The sequence below is a fragment of the Apodemus sylvaticus genome, chromosome 10 (genome assembly GCF_947179515.1).
Source record: "Apodemus sylvaticus chromosome 10, mApoSyl1.1, whole genome shotgun sequence".
NCBI lineage: Eukaryota > Metazoa > Chordata > Mammalia > Rodentia > Muridae > Apodemus > Apodemus sylvaticus.
The window spans coordinates 65,010,583-65,028,719 of record NC_067481.1 but is presented as its reverse complement, the minus strand read 5'-3'; the positions used below and the strand labels follow the sequence as shown (position 1 = coordinate 65,028,719).

Here is an 18,137-nt window from a genome sequence, read left to right as displayed (position 1 = left end):
GCTTCCTGCTTCTCTCTGTGGGGTTTATGAAGACAGAGGTCAAGGCTGTTCCTTCTGTTTCCCAGCTGACTGACTCTCTGAGCCTGGGGTAGGGAAGGGCTGCAGGCCTCAACAAGTGATATCCTGTCCTGGCTCCAAGATGAGGAAACCAAAGCTTGATATGCAGCACCTGCTAGAAGGGGAGGAGGAAGCTTCTGGGCGGGGCCGAGTGCCTCAGGCTCTGGTCTCTTTGAGCGCTTTAATAACAGTCCTACCTGTCTGGGAGGTTACCACACTGCAGAGCCCAATGAGAGCCCAAAGGAACCCAGGTCAGCCTCCTCCTTGCCCCATCCGTGCACCCCTAGCACCATTCTGTAAGGACAACCCAGCATACCCAGTAAAGAGGTGCCTGCCTCCTCTTCTCCCTTGCTGGGCTGGCAAGGCAGCGTCCACCAAAGTCCTGTGCCTGAGGCACAAAGTGACTGCCCCTTACTACAGGGACAGCCCTGGTAATGGGCCCAGCATCCTACTCCATTTGTGGGGTAGGAAAGGGATCCAGGAGAGGTCTCGGTGGAAGGGCCTAGCAGGGACATAAAAGAAGAACTTGTAGCAAGTATTCAGAAGGTACAATCTCAGCCTGTTAAACAGGCACCTTGAGACACCCCACAGCAGGAGAGGACAGAGGACCAGAGACCAAAGCCCGTGCCTAGCCAGGAGTCCCCAAGTCCCACCTGGACTGAGGATAGAGATGTCCTTTTGTCCAGCAAATGAACCTGAGTTGCTTCTTTGTGTCCCCTGCATACCAAGCCCCCAGTCACAGCAGTCTCTAGCTACTGCCTACTATCCTTCTGGCTGAGGAGATTGATCCAGTCTATATAGCTCTGGGGCAGTCCACTGAGAAAGCCCCACCCCATCTATTATCCAACATTCCAAAGGGTGGTGCTTGGGCTGTTTGCATTTGTTTTTGATGTAGTTGTTTCTTCCCCCCCCCCCCCCAGACAGGGTCTCAACAGGTAGCCTTGGCTAGCCTGGGACTTGCTATGTAGACCATGCTGGCCCTTAAACTCTTTTGGTCATAGATTCTTGTCTCTGCTTCCCAGTGTTGAGACTACAGATGTATACTCCCACACTTGGTTTGCATCCTCAAGATGTCCAGCCAACAGAGGCCTTCATCTTATAAAAGGCATCAGTTTCCTCATCTGTGGAAAGAAGAAATCCTGTTTCCCAACGGGAAGACAGGAGCAAGAACACAGGCTGCTCAATGGAGCTGGGTGTGAGGGTGGATGTTAGCCCCGCAGCAATGGTGGGTGATGGGCACTCACTAGTCACATGCAGGGACATCTGCAGCTTCTCCACAACTGCATTCTGCGTTCGCCTGCCTTCCACACAGTAGCCTGGGGCTGTCCCTGATCCTCCTTTGCACCTCTGTGACCTAACACCTGGAGAGACTCTGCAGCCTGTCCTGGGATAGGTAGCGAGCAGGTGCACCACGGACAGGACAGGAAGGGATACGTGGAGACTGCATCCGGCATCCCTCTTGCAGGACAGCCTTCCCTGAGCTTCAGAAGCTCCCTGACTCCATCCAGGAGCCTGCTTCCTCACCGTGCTGCGGCAACCGACTGACTGGGCTTCCACAACACTCGGGTCCAGATGAAGCCCTCTCAGCAGCCCAGGCTCTACGCCTGCACCGGGTGCGGCAGCGGTGGCGGCGGCGGCAACCACTGAAACGTGTGTTATTTCACCTGCTAGATTCCGGCATTCCAGGGCAGGGCTGGGGAAGGTCATAAAAACGTTGTGGTAACCTATATATTATTTTTATGCCGGTGCTTAACACAGCATGTTTGACACATGTGCAGGAGCCCATCATAAATCAAACCTGGGGTCCACCCTTGTGTCCACGCAGGGGGTCGCCTGGCCTCTCACACGTGTCTGCAGGCCCCAGCGGCTGTCCTCCTGGGAGCCAGGCTTCAGGCTGCCCCGAGGTCCAGCTGCTGGCTGCTGCCCCTCGCCTCCCACAAAGCTTCCCTGAGCCAGCGAAAGGGAGGGAGGCCAAACTGGGAAGGCTTGGGCCAGAAATGCTCAGGAAAAATGCATTTTGGAATGAGCAACCCTGGTGTGTGATTGTGCTCCATGTGTGCATGTGTGACAGTACATATGTGTATACAGGAATTTGTTCATTTGTGCATTTTGTATGTATGCATGAGTGTGTCTGTATGGGAGCGAGCATCCTCTGTGTAAGTGTGTGCTTACGTGTGTGTGAGTGGCCAAGTAAGTTTCTCTGTCTAGGTATTTGCACACATGTGCTGTCTGTGTATGCTCGTGTGTACACACACAGACTTGTGTGTGTGTGTGCATGTGTGTGCTTGTGCATATAAGCATGAATGTTTTCATATGCGTGCATGAGGTATGTGTAGGTATGTGCTTGTGTTCATTTGTGTGCCTGTGTCTGCTTATGTGTGTATAAGCAAGCTTGCGTATATAGATGTGTGCTCATCTGTAAGTGCATAAGATGGTTATTTGTGTGCATGGAATATGTTCATATGTGTGATTGAGGAGGATTCTAGATGTAGGTGTGTGCTCATGTACATGAATGCATATGCTTATATGCACAGACAGGTTCGTGTGTGCACGTATGTGCTGTTTAAATGCCTGAATATATGCTTGTGTTCTTTCCACATTTGTGTAGGTGAGTGTGCTCATGGATACACTGCCTATGGTGCACTCTCCCTGTCTGGTGCCTGCTGCATCAGGACTTTTCCTACCTGCCTTACCTGTCCCCAGCCTTTTGCTGTCCTGGGAGTGCGGGTCTTTCTCCCTTGGGTGGCATCATTTAAAATTCCAGGAGTGTCTTAGTTACTTTCCTATTGCTGTGATGAGATACCATGACTCAAGCAACTTAGAAAAAAAAAAAGCATTTAAGTGGGGTAAGGCTTACTTGCTGTTTCCGAGGGTGAGTTCATGACCATCATGGCCAGAAAGAAAGCAGCAGGCAGGCACTGAAGCGGTAGCTGGGAGCTTACATCAGATCTACAACTTGGAGGTCCAGAGGAGGGTGGGGGGAGACTGGGCCTGTGTGGGCTTTTGAAACCTCAACTCCCACTCCTAGGGACACAACTCCTGCAACAGTGCCACACCTTCTAATCCCTCTGAACAGGTCCACCAGTTAGGAACCGAGCATTCAAATATGAATATGTGGGAGCCATCCATTCTCATTCAAATCATCATAAGGAACGTCTCCACTTTCGCCATGAACTGAGGAAGCAGATGAAGCCGGGACTCTCCTCACTGGCCCTGTGTCCCTCTGCACAAAGGGCTGTCTCTGCTGTTTAATGGGCTGGGTCTCAGATAGCATGGAGAGAAATGGTCTCTTCAGTTACCTTGTCTCTAGAAGGTAGACAAAGATGGGTTGGTGGTCCCTGGGCTTGCGGCCTCTGCAGGACTGGCCCTCTGGGCACAAGGGGCCCTTTATGAAGTGAGTCAGGGCTCACTGGCTCTCCTGACTTCTCCTATCTACAGAAACAATGCAGATGGCTTCTGAAGCCTGCTTCTCTGGCCTGAGGCCCCTGTTAGAGCATATATAGTGCCACAGGTAGGGTCACAGAGACTCCTGACACGAGTACAGGGCCAGGTCCTACTTCTCTCTGTGATGGAGATGGTGACTTTGCACCTTGGCTCAAGGCAAGTAGACATTCAGAGTCTAATGGAGCCCCACACATGAAACTCTAGGACCCAGGGGCAGCAAAGCTACCATTCACTCTTCATAGACACATATGTGCACGCACACATGTGCACACCAGCCCTCACAGGCCTCGGACAGCCCACGATGGGAAGACAGATCGTGTCCCCTCCAGGTCAGAGCCCCTTAGGAATATGTATTCTGATGCATCTTGGCCAGGAAGCCCTGAACATGAAAGGTCCAAGCCAACACTGAATGATTACCTCTCCACGATCAAAGGCCATTGCTGCCCCCATGATCCTCTCAGGCTAGAGTTCAGGGATAGCTATCTGGCTATTTTGACCAAGCTGGTCGACTTCTAAGGACCATCTCTGGGAGAGGATCTTGTGTCATGACCATGGAGGTGGGCATCTTTCTGCATCACACTATGATGAAACTGAGTGCAAGCACCATACGTCAACTCTGTCTGCCTCACTCTGTGGGTTCCACAGGCCACCCCTGCCTCCAGAGAAGCCAGATTTCTGAGATAAAGCTTCTTTGCTTCTCCAGTCTGACCCCACGCTGGACACACAGAGATGAGGAGGATGGATGGGGACCTCTCCAGCCAAGGACATCTTAGACAGACAGGAAACCAGATTCAGGGATCTAAGGATAGACCTGGCCAAGGCCTGTGGGAGCGTTAGTGACTGTGCCTGCCTTGGAGAACAGTTGCAGATGTTCTGCAGAGTGGAATGCAGGTGGTCACCATGCGAACCCTCTCCCTCTGTTGTCCCTGTTCTCTCTTCCCCCCCGGGCCCCCCCCCCCCCCCCGTGTCCAAGCCACTGACGTCCATGACTCCAGCTTACCACACCCACCTTCCCAGATGCTTTCCTGTGAAGATGCTTCCTTTCCAGGGCTTTGACAAAGAGAGGGAGAGAACAGCATGAGAGACTGGGGACCTCAAAAGAGTTAGAGGTCTGTATCAGTTAATTCTCGGTTGCTGTAATAAATGCCTTGACTATGGTGACTTATGAAAAGAAGGGGGGCTGTCTTAGTTAGGGTTCCCACCTCTGTGAACAGACACCATGACCAAGGCAACTTTTATAAAGGACAACATTTAATTGGGGCTGGCTTACAGGTTCAAAGGTTCAGTCCATTATCATCAAGCGGGGAGCATGGCAGCATCCAGGCAGACATAGTGCAGGAAGAGTCGAGAGTTCTACATCTTTTCTCTGAATGCTGCAAGAGAGGACTGGCTTCCGGGGAGCTTGGGTGAGGGTCTTAGAAGTTTACACCCACAGTGACACACCTACTCCAACAAGGCCGCACCTAACAGTGCCACTTCCCGGACCAAGCATATACCAACCATCACAAGAGCTTAATCTGACTTTTGGTACCAATGATATAAGTGTCCGTCATGGCAGGAAAACCATGGAGACGGCAGCAAGCCAACAGTAGGAACTGGAAGCTGAGAGAAAGAAAGCGGAAGTGGAATGGAGCATCGAGTCTCAGGGCCTTCCTCCAGTGACACGCTTCTACCAACAAGGCCACATCTACCTTCTAGACCTCCCCACTAAAATGCCCCTGTTGAAGGGCCAAGCATTCAAACACACGAGAACTATAGGAACATTCTCATTCAAATCGCCCTTCCCAGATGCGGTCCATGGGAGAACAAAACTGGCATTCCTAGGAAACAGGAGGACAGAACCAAAGGGTGGGAGGAGGTTTGAGATATGATGGAGGAGGGGGAAGAGAAGGGTTCTGGGGTGGGGGCGGGGGTAGTTTCCCAGTTTCCTAGGCCAGTGTCTGGCGGGAGGCAGGGAAAAAGCAAGTGGGGTGTTTCCTGAGAGATACAGGCTAGTGTGGGGTAGCGTGGGAGGGTTTCCGATGAGTGGTCCATCCTGCAGAGGGCTAGCTGTGGCTGTGAGTGTTAGCTCAGGAGAAAAGCCCTAAGAGGAAAGCCACCTGGCCCAAGGGCAGTCAGGACACCTCTGACTACAGGGGTATTCCAAGAGCCTGTCCCCCCCAGCTCTGTTCCCTTGGGGGTGCAACGGCCTCTTCAGAGCTGCCCAAGGAGGGGCCTACAGGAGGGGAGGGGTGAGGCAGAACTGGGAAGGTGGCCTCTGCACAGAAGGTGCTTCGTGGGCTGCCATTCCCGGAACTCTCTGCCTTCCCAGCCTTCTGTACACTGCCTACACAGAGCTTAGGCCCAGGAAGGGACGCAATCTGTGTCTGAGTGGGGAGAGGAGCCCCCAACTCTGATAACAAGAACGCATCTCGATGTGGGGGCGATTGGAAGGGGAAGCCAGCTGGAAGCTTACATTAGGCAGGCCCCCATCTTGGGCCTAGGAGATCTAGGCCCCATGCTTATATCCACCAAAGGGACCCAAGGGCCTGTGGAGAGAGGCTAGGCAGGGCCTGTGGAGAGAGGCTAGGCAGGGCCTGCTCACAGGTGTTTTGCAGAGGTTGTGTCTGTGTGGTGAGCATGGCGTGGGTGTCAGGGATAAACTCTTCCAGGAAAAGCAAAGTAATCTGGAGGAGCACAGAGCAAAGGTGAGGGTTCTGGCAGGCAGTGCCTGGGAATCCTACACTGCAAACCTTCTGGGGCAGTCAGGGAGGGGCATGGCCTCCTGCAGCTCACAGCTGAAGAGCAGGGGCCACTCAAGCTTGAAGCTCTCCACAGTGCCCAAGATTTAGCCTCTTTGGGCTCTGGGTCGTGGTCCTTGGTCCTACTCTTTACTCAGAGAGGGAGCTGTGCAGGGATGTGGAGTCGTGGTGTAGTGTGGTGATGTAGGTGGGTTGCCTGTCTCTACCTGAAGCGAGCCGTGAACACATGCACTTGCATCCACAGGCATCCACATCACAGGCACACAGATTTTATAAGGACACGGGATAGAGGTGGTGTCTGGCTTCCACTCCAATGCATTTTATTAAAAAGGAAGGGGGGCAGAAAAAAAAAGAAAGAAAAATAAATGAGAGTCTCCCACAAGGACCACACACGGTGGCTTGGTGTAGCCGCAGGGCAGGCTGAGTCCCAGCTGGCACACTGCACCGTCACTGCCACCTCCAAACCGGACCCCCATGGCAGTAGAAGGCCAGGGGCAGAACCGGAGCCAGATAGGTACACCCGTGAGTTCTGTACAGGGTTGCTCTCTGAGGGGGCATTAGGATTGTTGGCCGGGGATCTGGAACGTATTGGGAAACTGAGTAAAGCCTTGTTCCCCTGGTGTCCCTCTGGGAAGGTATCATTTGCTACCTCTTTCCTCTAGAAGTCCTGGTATATTGTGCTTAAAACAGTTGGGGACCGTGTCCTGGCTCTCATTCTCCCTACCCAAATACCACGCCAGACATGTCCCATCTGTTCATTGATTTACACACACACACACACTCACACACACACACACACACACACCACACGGTAGAGTGCTTACTCTCCCAGTAAGACCCCCACCACCACCAATCCAGGATCAGTGCAGGGGAGGCTGGACCCAACCACAGCTTTAAAAAAGCCACAGCCCAATCCCCATCCCATGGGAAGGATAGGGGCCCTCTCTGGTGTTCCACACAAGCAGCCCCCTCCAAGGCCGTGCACCTGTGCTGTGGGCTGTGCACCAGGAAGGCCCTCTGTGGAAATGGAGGCATTTGGGACCCTTGTGAGAAAGGAATGAGAGGCGTCTGGCCTGAGGCTCGCATTGCTGAGGGGGGGGGGGGGCTGGGTTTGTATTTCTGGGGAGGGATCTTACTGTCACCAGTTGAGGGGATGGGTGGGTCTGGGCAGTAGAACAACCCAGAGCCCCACTTGAATGTGTCTGTCCCCCACGCTGGTTCTGACAGAGACAATCGCTATGGACCTCACTGGAAAAAATGTTCTCATTGTGAACATAAACAGGCAGCGTGGCCTCTGCCAGACGCGCCTGGAAAATGTTTAGGACCTCAGTCAACATATGAAATTTCCATCAAACTTTTATTAATCAGGAGGCGTTTGTTGTAAACCAACCCCTGTCTGATCCCTCTGAATGTCCAGGGAGAGGCCTGGGCTTTCTGGGGCCTATCCAGTGCCTGGTCTCCTGCTTACACGATCTGCTCCAACAGAGGAAGGCTCGGGGCCCAGAGATCAACGGGGACCAAGACAAGGCCAAACAGGTCTCTCAGTGGCCAGGGCCACTGTAGACTGAGGGACAAGAATCCTTCCCACCACGTGAGACGTGTGACGGCCTTATCCCACTGTGCCCTCCCTGGGCCAGGCCTGCAAGGCTGCGGCTGGCCCAGCTGCTTCTAGAGGTTCTGGACTGCTCAGCTGTGATCTCTTTTATGGGGTGGGAGACTCATAAAGGACCAAGAGCCCCACTTAGGAGCTGAGAGGCTTGGCGGCTCCACAGCATAAGGAGGAGGGGTTGAGGCTTGGGAGGAGAGAGCTAAGGAGAGGCAGGCTGGAGGGGTGGTTGGGCTAGAGAGGAAAGGGGCAGGAAGAGAAGGGGAGGGAAGGGCCAGGGAGGGAAGGGCCAGGGAGGGAAGATATGGGGTGGGGAGGTTGTATAGGGGAAAGAGGGGAAGAGTTGGAAAGAGGGGGAGAGTTGGGAAGAAGAGGAAGCCTCAGCCCGCTTAGAACTGTATAATCTGCTCCAGTGACTGGGCTCTTCATATTTCCCTCCTGTAAATAAATAGGGGAGATCGTGCCCTGCCCGGTGGCCCCACAGGCTTACCTTCACTCCCACCCCCTGTGTACTGTCAGTGACTGTGTAGATTGGCCACACAGAAAGTCAGGCACGTGTCCATCCCTGACACTTCCTGCCTGAGTCCTCAGCCCTCCTTCTCTCGACTGTAGGCTACCCTGGCCCCTCATAGACTGACAAACCCAGTCTCCCTTCTGGCTAGGGAGAGTGGGGAGACCCATACTGTTGGGAAGTCTTAACCATACCCTTAAAGTTCCTCTAGCTCTGGGGCTTAAGTCCCTGTCCCCTACCTTTGCCCCATTCCGGACTACCTTCTCCCATCAGAATCCCTCAGCCACTGAGACTTCTGAAGTCCAGAGAGCCAGTCCCGCCTGGCAATAAGGCCCCTTTCTTTCAGGGCATGCAGTGCAGAATGTGTGTGATGGGAAGGCCACCCTGAAGGTCCCGGGATCCGTCATCCCTAGAGAGCACTAAGGAGCAACAGCATACAATGCTGACTGGAAGTAGAACCCAGCCTTGGAAAGGCAGAATCTCCCTGTAGTCTGGCTCCGTATCCTCCTGCAAGGCCTCAGAGCTCGTGCATGCCTTCCTGGCTGCTCAGACCTTCCAGACTCTGCCCATAGCGGCTCCGCCATGTGTACCAGGAAACAGGCCAGAAATGTGGGCTTGCCTCTGTGGCCTTGACACCACGGCTTTGATTCTGTGGGTGGGCCCTGGGCACTTGTCCTGGGCCTGTATCTAGTATTCTTTATTTCCTTCTTGGGCTTTTGAAGGCTAATGTTTATAAGTGTGACTGATTTTTGTGTGTGGATTTTGTATGCTGCAACTTTTTGAGGTTTATGAGAGAGAGAGAGAGAGAGAGAGAGAGAGAGAGAGAGAGAGAGAGAGAGAGGAAGAGGGAGGGAGAGGGAGAGGAAGAGGGAGGGAGGGGGAGAAGGAAAGGGAGAGGGGGAGGGGGAGGGAGAGGGAGAGGGAATGTGTGTGTGCCTGTTAGAAATGCCACAGCATAAAACTGGGCCATTCAGAAAGTGCTCCTTCCCTCTCTTCCTACTGGGCCACCATTCCTTGTCCTTGTCTTCTTGCTCTGGTGAACACTCCCAGCAGGCTGCTGGGTGGCAGTAGGGAAATCTTGTATTGTTTATCTCAGGGAAAAGTTGTCTCTTTTCCTATTAGACAGGGAACCAGCTGTGGGCTTTTGAAACGTGCCCTTTTTTATGTTGTGTGTGTTCTATTTTATTCCCAGTCTATTAAATGTGTGGTGTTTTTTTTTTTAATCAGAAAAGGATGTTGGCTCTTGTCCAATGCTTCTTTTGTTGTTTTAATAATTGAGATGTCAATGTTTCCCCCTTCATCCTAATAACATGGCATTTCATGGTACTTATATTTTATTTCTTGAATAACTATTGGATTCCCAAGGGCTTGGAGCTGGAAGGATTTCAAATAGGCAGGGGGCTGGGGGAGATGGGCTCCCCTGGCCCTTGAACCTTCATTCAAAGATCCACGAACCAGGATTCACCCCGATTCCCCACTACCAATCTCAGCTGCTTCTTCCAAAGGTGGAACGAAAACAGAACACAAGCCACACTGGTGCTGTAGCTCATGGCACCCCAGCCTGCACTGCGAAGCAGAGGCGGACTCTGTGGCCCTGTGGGCTGGGCCTTCGGGACGCCTGTTCTCACTCTCTGATGCTTAGAACCGACAAGATGCTGGTGAGGCTGTGGTTTTAATCTGCCATCTCCACTAGAAACCTCAGCATCCTAAGACAGGTATTACAATTGTTCCTCCCACTGAGCAGAGGAGTCTATGCAGAAGACAGTCCATATAGCCTAGGGTCCAGGGAAGTCCCACTCCTGGGCGCCAAAGACCTGCCCCCTTGTGGCAGGAGACGTCAAGATGCCAGGAAGCAGCAGGCTCCTGTGTCTTAGGAGGAAACCCACAAATTGGGGGCTACAAATGAGGAGGCATGTTCAGAAGCTTGGAAAATGCATGGGTCAGCAGCCTTAATGTGTCATAGAGGTTTTTGTGTACAGACACAGCAGGCCGGGGGATAGGAGGAGAAAGGTGCCCCCCATGCCCACATTACCTTGAACATTACTGGCGGTCTGCATTCACTGAAACAGCACATCACACACAAGTCTGTAGTATTATTCCAACTAGGGAAAAAATGTAAAAATTGGATCTCTAAACAAGGCAATTAATGAACTTAAAAAAAAAAAAAAGCCCCAAAGGCTGGGGAAATGGCTCAGTCGGTAAAGTGCTACGCAGGCTTGAGGACCTGAGTTTGATCTTCCGGATCATGTTAAAAAAAAAAAAGTTAGAATGTCGAACATCTTTGCTTGGATCTCAGCTCTGGGCAGGCAGAAACAGAAGGATCCTTGGAGCTGGCTGGCAAACTAGCCTATCCGACTGAGTGCATTCCAGGCCAGTGAGGGATCCCATCACAAAACACATGGTACCCAGCTAGAGAGACGGCTCCACAGCTAAGAGCACTGGCTGCTCTTTTAGAGGACCTAGGTTCTATCCCCAGGGCTCGCAACTATCTGTGAGTCCAATCACAGAGGATCTAATGCCCTCTTCTGGCCTCTGCAGGCACCAGGCATGCATGTGGTGCACGGACACACATGCAGACAAAACACTCATACACATTAAAAATAAATAAGAGACCAAAAAGACACAGTATTTAATTCCTGTGGAATGACATCTGAGATTGACTTATGTCCTCCACATGCATGCACACATATGCAAACCTTCTCACAAAGATACCTGTGCACATGCACGCGCATACACACACACACACACACACACACACACACACACACACCAAAAAGATCTCTCATAATATGCATTCTAAGCAGACATGACGCTCACAGACTTGGTGTTTGAACTTATTTTGTCCCTTATTTACTATTTCAGGCCAGTGGGTATGAATGCCTGCAGAAATGCTGTGTGTGGGTTTCACTAGAAACTGAACACAATGATAACAGTCCTAACTGGATTGCTCGGAGCACTGAGCTTCCTCGGCCCTTCATCTCCTGGAGAGACCTGGTACACACGGGATATAAAGACTTCCGAGTTCCAGCTCACGTGCTTCCATCCAGACAGAGTGGGGAGTGTCCATGCTGCACACACTCCACAATCAGCACCACATGGGATGGGCTCTCAGGGCGACTGCTGTGCACGCCGCCTATAGCACCCCTTCCTGGGCTGGAGCCCCAAAGTGCCTGTGCAGTCTCTATGAGATCCGAATGTTGAAGGATAGTCCGGAAAAAGAAACCTACTGTGCTCACAATTGATCTCAAGTGATTGCTGCTAAAAATAGATGTAAATTTTGTAGATTGAAATGGTGTGAATACCACTGAGACCACGGTGGTACTTCTTTGTAGTTTCACACCGGAGCGGGAGGCCTGTGGCAGCAGAAGCCAGCCACCCTGCTTAGCTCTTACCTTTCCAGTGTGAATATCTGGCACACAGCAAGCTTTTAAAATCTTTTTACCGCATTTAATGATTTAAAAAAAAAAAAAGATATTGTGTAAGCCAAGTTGGCATCAAACTGACAATCCTCCTGCCTCAGCCTTCTGAGTGATGGGATTACATGCTTATGTCACCTTCTATTTACATGTTAAAGTACTGAGCATCAGGCTCCCTCCACTTAATGCTTCTGTCTGTTCTTGGACAGGCAGTTTCTCCACCTTTTGTCGTGTGTTGATTGCAGGGGCTGTATCTGCATAGACCAGAGTCACTGGCTTTCATGTTGAATTTATTCTGAGCACACCCGTTTACTTGTGATTTGATGTAAATGTTGAAATCAACTTGTCTAGGTCCCAAACAAATGAAACAAATTCCATTTTACTTCATGTTGTCCTGGCTGAGACTATAAACTGTTTCATCATCTATTAAAACCTAATTTGTTTTACCCACAGTCTCATGTAATAAGGGTGACCTTGAACTCCCGATCCTCCCGTCACCATCTTCCAAGGGCATCGCACCATACTTGCTTTAGATGGTGCTGGGGATCAGACTCTGGGCTTTATACATGTCAGGCAAGTCTGAACTATACCCCCAGCCTCAAGTCTACTCTTTGTTTCTTTGCTGTGTTTAGGGGTGCCAGAGCTTGGCTCTATGTCCCCCATATCCATGTGTCAGACACTTAATCCCTTAAGTCAGTTCCATGTGGGGGCTCCCGGGTAGTGAGGAACTGGTCTCCCGGTGAACCTCTGGGTTTGTGGGTTAAGACAAGAAGGGGGTGACTGCTGGGTACCCCTCTCTATGTGCTGCTGCTGTCGACCGAGGCATGGTGCTGGCACCATGCTCTAGACTGTGAGCCAAAGAACCATGTACTCTTTGCAAGACACATCACACTGTCGTGGTATTCTGACTGAGCAACAGAAAACAGACCAAGACGGGGGCGTTTAAGAGACTGCTCCCTGTCTCCACATGCTGAGCTCCACGCACACGCGGAGTCTTGTTCTACTCTTCCCTGACAGCCTGTGCTTTCTACTGAAGCACAACCTCTTGTGAAGTGTTTCTCTTCACAAGTGCCTGATGCCTGTGGTAAACTCACACTTCCCTCTGAGTCCTTTTGTCTTTTTTTGGTCTTTTGAGACAGGGCTTCTCTGTGTAGCCCTGGCTGTCCTGGAACTCACTCTGTAGACCAGGCTGGCCTCGAACTCAGAAATTCGCCTGCCTCTGCCTCCCAAGTGCTGGGATTAAAGCCGTGCGCCACCACTGCCAGCTTGAGTTCTTTTTTTCAAGAGATGACTTGAAACACACATCTTCCTATCCACTTAGGCTTTTGAATTTGTCAAAAAGCTTTCTCACTGGTATTCTCCATAGCAGGACACTGATATGATGAATCTGTTTGATTAATGTGTTGCCTATGTGATCACAGTGCACTATTTGAAAAGTAAAGATTCTATTTGTAAATCTTTCAGTAAGGTTTTCATTTATTTTTCATTGCATTTATTATTTCCTTATGTATATGTGTGCTCCTGTGCCAAACGGCACACGCAGAGGTCAAAGGATAATCTGTGGGAGTCAGTGCTCTCCGCCCTAGAGATTCCAGGCATCGAACTCACATCTTTAGGTTTGGTGGCAAGCACCTTTCCTCACTGAGCCATCTCACCCGCCCCTCATTAGGGCTTTTGGATTCCTATCCATACACTGGATTATGCTAGTGTATCTTCATCCAAAGCTGCTCCTGGTGACAAACGGGATGCTACTGTTTTATCTGAGCTTCCAGAAGGCCAGGCAGTGCTGGAGTGCCTCTGTAGTTGAAGGTTTGCCCATATCTCAAGAGAATCTGTTCCCAGAGATGTCTATTAAATGGGAGTAGGGAGTGGGGTCACTTTCCTAAATATCTGCATTTGTTTATGGAATCTGGTCTGTTTTAACTTTCTCTATTAGGGCTAGTTTTTGTTTTTAAATAAAAGTACTTTTCATTACTTATTACATAGAATTACATATAACCCCTTCTTTGAGATCTTACATGCCCCCTATTTCAGTAGGTGTCCTCCGTCTTTTGTGGACTTTTGTTTTCCTATCTTAAGTTAATAATTTCTCCCCTACTTTATTGATTCTTTTTTTCTTTCAAAGAGCAACATTTCTGCTTTTCTTTCAAAGAGCAACATTTCAAAATCCAGTGGTCCCTTAGCATAGATGCAGGCTCAGTTTCTCCTCACAAGTGCCTGATGCCCTTTCCTCTGAGTCTGCCACATGCTGAGACCCTCGTAAAACTGAAATGCTTCGCAGAGGACCTACATACATCCTTCCGCGTGCTTTTTCTACAGACAGTTCTCCGTGTGTAGGCCAGGCTGGTCTCGTACTGGGACCTTCCTGTTCCTGCCTCACCGGTGCTGGAATTACAGGGATGGGTTACTGTGCCTGGTTCCTCCCACGGACTTAAAACCATCTCCAGGTGAAGCAAGACCCCTAACACAGTAGAAGTGCCATGCCAATCACTGTCATGCTGACTGTTTGGGGAGTCTAATCTAGTTCAGCAGAGAAGAAACTGTTTGGGGTAATAGTTTCTATTTGAGGTGGGCAGAACCCAGGACACAGATCCTGCAGACATCAGACTTGCTGCTTAGGGGCTATCCGCTCACTCATTTCCACACACACCCTTTTGGCTTCTTCCCCCGTGCCTGCTTATTCTCAGCTCCTGTTTTCTGCCTTCCCACTTTGGATACTTCCATGTTTCAAAACTTATTTTTGACACCATCTAAACTGTGGCCTCTCCCCTCATTTGGGCTGTGCCCATAGACCATACCCAGGTCAGTGTCTAGAAAAGATGTTTGTTTTGTACTTCTCTCCCCGCCCCCAAACTTTATTATATGTCTGTCTGTGTACCTTGTGTGTGCCTTGGTGTCTGGTGCCTATAGAGTCCAGAGTAGGGCCCTGGATCCCCAAAACTGGAGTTTCAGAGAGCTGTGAACTGCCAGATTGGGAATTCTGGGAATCGAACCTGGGTCCTCTGTAAGAGCAGGCAGTGCTCTTACCCACTGAGCCATCTCTCCAATCTTCTGTACCACTCTTTTCACATGGTGGACACTTGCCTGGCCATGTCTGGATAGCCTACTTTCTATGTGGGGATTCCTACCCACTGCACAGGGAAGGTACCTGTAATAAGACTGGAGTTCAGGGTGAGGACAGGAACTCTGAGGTGCTTGTTTCACAAATCTTTAATAACTTTTGACTGTCACAAGAGTAGAACACAAGCTCTTGACTCCCCAAACTCTTCCTCCTGGTCCTGGCCCTCTCCACGTCTCATCCTCAGTCTCTTACAGACTTAGAGTCTAGGACAAGTGTCCCGACTTCATGGAACAAGATTTGTGGGAACAGGATTAGAGAAGTATAGAGGACAGAAACAGGGCATGAGGCAGCGCAAGGGGGTAGGTGTCTCAGTCCTCACAAAACCAGCAGGCTCCCCATTATGGTCAAAAGAGTGCTTAGGTTGTTTCTCAGGGATGAAGAGAGGGAGGGGAGTATCTGAGGAGGATTGGGTACGGTTTCCATATAATAACGGATCCAACTCAAAAAATAGGAGACATTGGCAAACACCCCTGGGTACAGGGGCTGGGCACAACCGCGTCCCCAGCTCACTATTCCAATCTGCAACCAGGTTTCGTTCAGTTTACATACCAGTGGACCGCCAGAGTCACCCTGAAAAGGAAGAGAGGCTTTCTGTGATCTACTAGACCATGTATACCCCTCAGGTGCAGAATAAGGGAGCATCCCCTCCCCTCCACATAGGCCTCTCTCTGCTGCGACAGAGCCCAGAGCCTCAGCTCTGAGGTCTGATACAAGTGTGTGGTGATCATGCACTGTCTGCCTGGGTGCAGCCACCCCCGGCAGTCCCCTCTCTGATCTGTAAAAAATGGGACATACCTCACACACATTCTTCATATTCTTGATGTCTGCAGCACACAACATTTCTGGCAGGAGGTAGGATGTTAATCCATAGAGCAGCTGACACTGGAATTTAGGGATCAGTGGTAACTGGGCTTCCAATAGCTCTTTCCCGGTTTCGCCTGTGAGAGGAGAGGGGAGAGGAACTGCCAGGTGAGGATGTGTATATCTGAGTCCTGCTAGGTCTTTTCTTAGTCCTGGAAGGCAAGGAGGCAAAGATATTCTTGGGTTCTTGGTCAATGGAGGAGAAAACTAGAAGAAATCCCTTCTCAAAGAGCCTTATCCACAAGCAAGAGACACCAACACAAAGGGAGGCCCCACCCACAGAGAGAGACCCCACCCACACGGGAAGCCCCACCCACACAGGGAGGCCCCACCCACACTGGGAAGCCCAGTCCACTCATGAGGAGTTTCTTTTTCACATCATTCTGTCCCCCTTTCGCAACAACAACATATTTTGTTGCTGCTGTTTCAATATGTATAATTTCTACTGATTTATCCCCAAGGCTACTGATTCTCCCTCAGCCCGCCATAAACCCCATAAAGGAATTTTTCATATCTCGAGCTGTTTGTTCTATGTTCTGCTTCCATGAGATCCTACTTAGCTCATACCTTGCGGTGAGATCATTCCCCATCCCGTAGTCCAGCAAGACATATTGTGGAGGTTCAGGTTGGAAGGTGGCAAGCAGATCGGGAGCACGAAGTCAGAAAACACGATGGGGCTCTTCAGCTGCACTAGCGCCACGTCCCCGCCAACCGGGTGGAACATTTCGAAGGTGGGGTGAATGATCACCTGGTTAATCTCAAGCCACTGGGTATGTCTGTTGGCCACCTCAAGGTTGGTGATGCCCACGTACATGTCAAAGGTTTGGAGTTTCTTCCCCCTGCCAACCAGAATAGAGGCCAAGTGCCTGCAGGCCCTGTATCACCATTGCACAGACAGGGTCTGCCAGGCCGAAAAGCCTGGGCCTGCCCGCAGCCCAGTGTAGGCCTGTCTGACAGTCTGACCTCAGAGGTCCTGATTTGGACTGAAGGAGACTTGGGGAATCAATAGGAATCTGTGCCTGGGCTTTGAGGGTCAGATAGCCATGCAATGGGCCCCTCTCTGGCCTCTACCTGAATAACTGATTAACCCCTGTACACCAACAGTTGTGGGCCTGACTGGATGAGGCTCAGGAGACAGGGTCATCCACCCAAAGAAGGTTCTGTGAAGGAATATTGTCTCTAGTGTGGGGACTTTGCTGGAGGAGGGAGGATAAACTGGGGGCAGGAGCATACTGTAAACGGAGACTTCTCAAGTGGGTATGTAGCCTGGTCTGTAGAGGACTATGCTCAAGAGAACAGGCCATGAATCTATGTAGTGGCCCAGTCAGCTAGGGCGGATAAATCCATGCTGGTCCATTGAAAACAGCTTGAAGTCTGAGGCCAAGGGAATGAGTGTTATCAACTATGGGGGTTAGGCGGGGGAGGGGAGCCACGACACGATGACGACGACGACACTTCAACAGTGGATGCAGCACTCCGAGCCCTGAGCACGCGGTGGAGGCCTCTCCTTCATGTGTCCCTGCTCCATTCATACCCCTAACAGCTCCTGTACCTCTTACCTGGCAAAGCAGTGTGCTGCCGTCAGCACCCAGTAGGCATTGAGGATGGAGCCACCACAGACGTGAAAACCAGAGTAATGCACGCTGACCTGCCACGGCCATTTCCGATCACGAGTCAACTCTCCACCCAAGAGTTTGCCTTGCAGCACTGGTTGGCCACAGGCTGAGGAGAGGAACAAATGCAGAGTGGGCCCAAAGCCACACCACAGGAGGGGCGGGCCAAGGATGGAGGAAGGGAGTATTTGAGTGGGGAGGGGCCAGGCCGGGGCTCAGGGCCGAAGTTCCACTCAGGAAAGGATCACCACCCAGACCCTGGGACAGGGGCCTACCCACGTCACTGCTCGGTGAATTTGCCTGGTCTTTGGGGTGTCGGCGACTGACTGATGTGACCCAGGTCGGGGAAGTCAGTAGAAGCAGAAGCAGCAGGTATCCCGGGAGGCCCAGGCCGGAAGTGGGGGCGGCCATGAAGCCAGAGGCGCAGCCCAACAGGAGAGCAGCTGACCGGGAAATGTGAAGGCAACAGCGCCTCCCCTGGTGAGGATGTGAACTGGACACGTGATGGTACCCGGGTCCTGGATGCGTTGGTGGCGCCCCCAGCAGGTGACTTTGAGCTAACGGGTGTGGACGGAAGGAACCTGAGTTGTGTGGAGGCTAACACTGCAGACTGCCAAAAGACCACTCTGCCAGCAGGGCAGGATGCCTGACTGCCTGAGCTCACCTCAGGTCCAGGCGACAGACACTACCTGGGACAAACACACACACACACACACACACACACACACACACACACACCGTGGTCAGACCTGGATATACAAGTTCTA

General features: G+C 51.3%; 1 protein-coding gene across 1 annotated transcript; it reads right to left on the bottom strand.

The window, feature by feature from the left end:
* Positions 1–15,093: 15,093 nt before the first annotated feature.
* Positions 15,094–17,888, bottom strand: Prss38 (serine protease 38). The gene is made up of 5 exons (XM_052194148.1): positions 17,646–17,888; positions 17,317–17,479; positions 16,325–16,596; positions 15,692–15,834; positions 15,094–15,466 (listed from the first exon to the last, which is right to left on the bottom strand). The coding sequence occupies exons 1-5, from the start codon at positions 17,779–17,781 to the stop codon at positions 15,212–15,214; spliced, it is 969 nt and encodes a 322-aa protein (XP_052050108.1). The 5' UTR covers positions 17,782–17,888; the 3' UTR covers positions 15,094–15,211.
* Between the last annotated feature and the right edge of the window lie 249 nt (positions 17,889–18,137).

Coding starts and splice junctions, on each gene's coding strand:
- Prss38 (XM_052194148.1), bottom strand. CDS start 17,781: ATGGCCGCCCCCACTTCCGGCCTGGGCCTCCCGGGATACCTGCTGCTT. Junction 17,480..17,645: donor TTCACCGAGCAGTGACGTGG/GTAGGCCCCTGT, acceptor TCCTCTCCTCAG/CCTGTGGCCAACCAGTGCTG. Junction 15,467..15,691: donor ATATGAAGAATGTGTGTGAG/GTATGTCCCATT, acceptor CTTCCTTTTCAG/GGTGACTCTGGCGGTCCACT.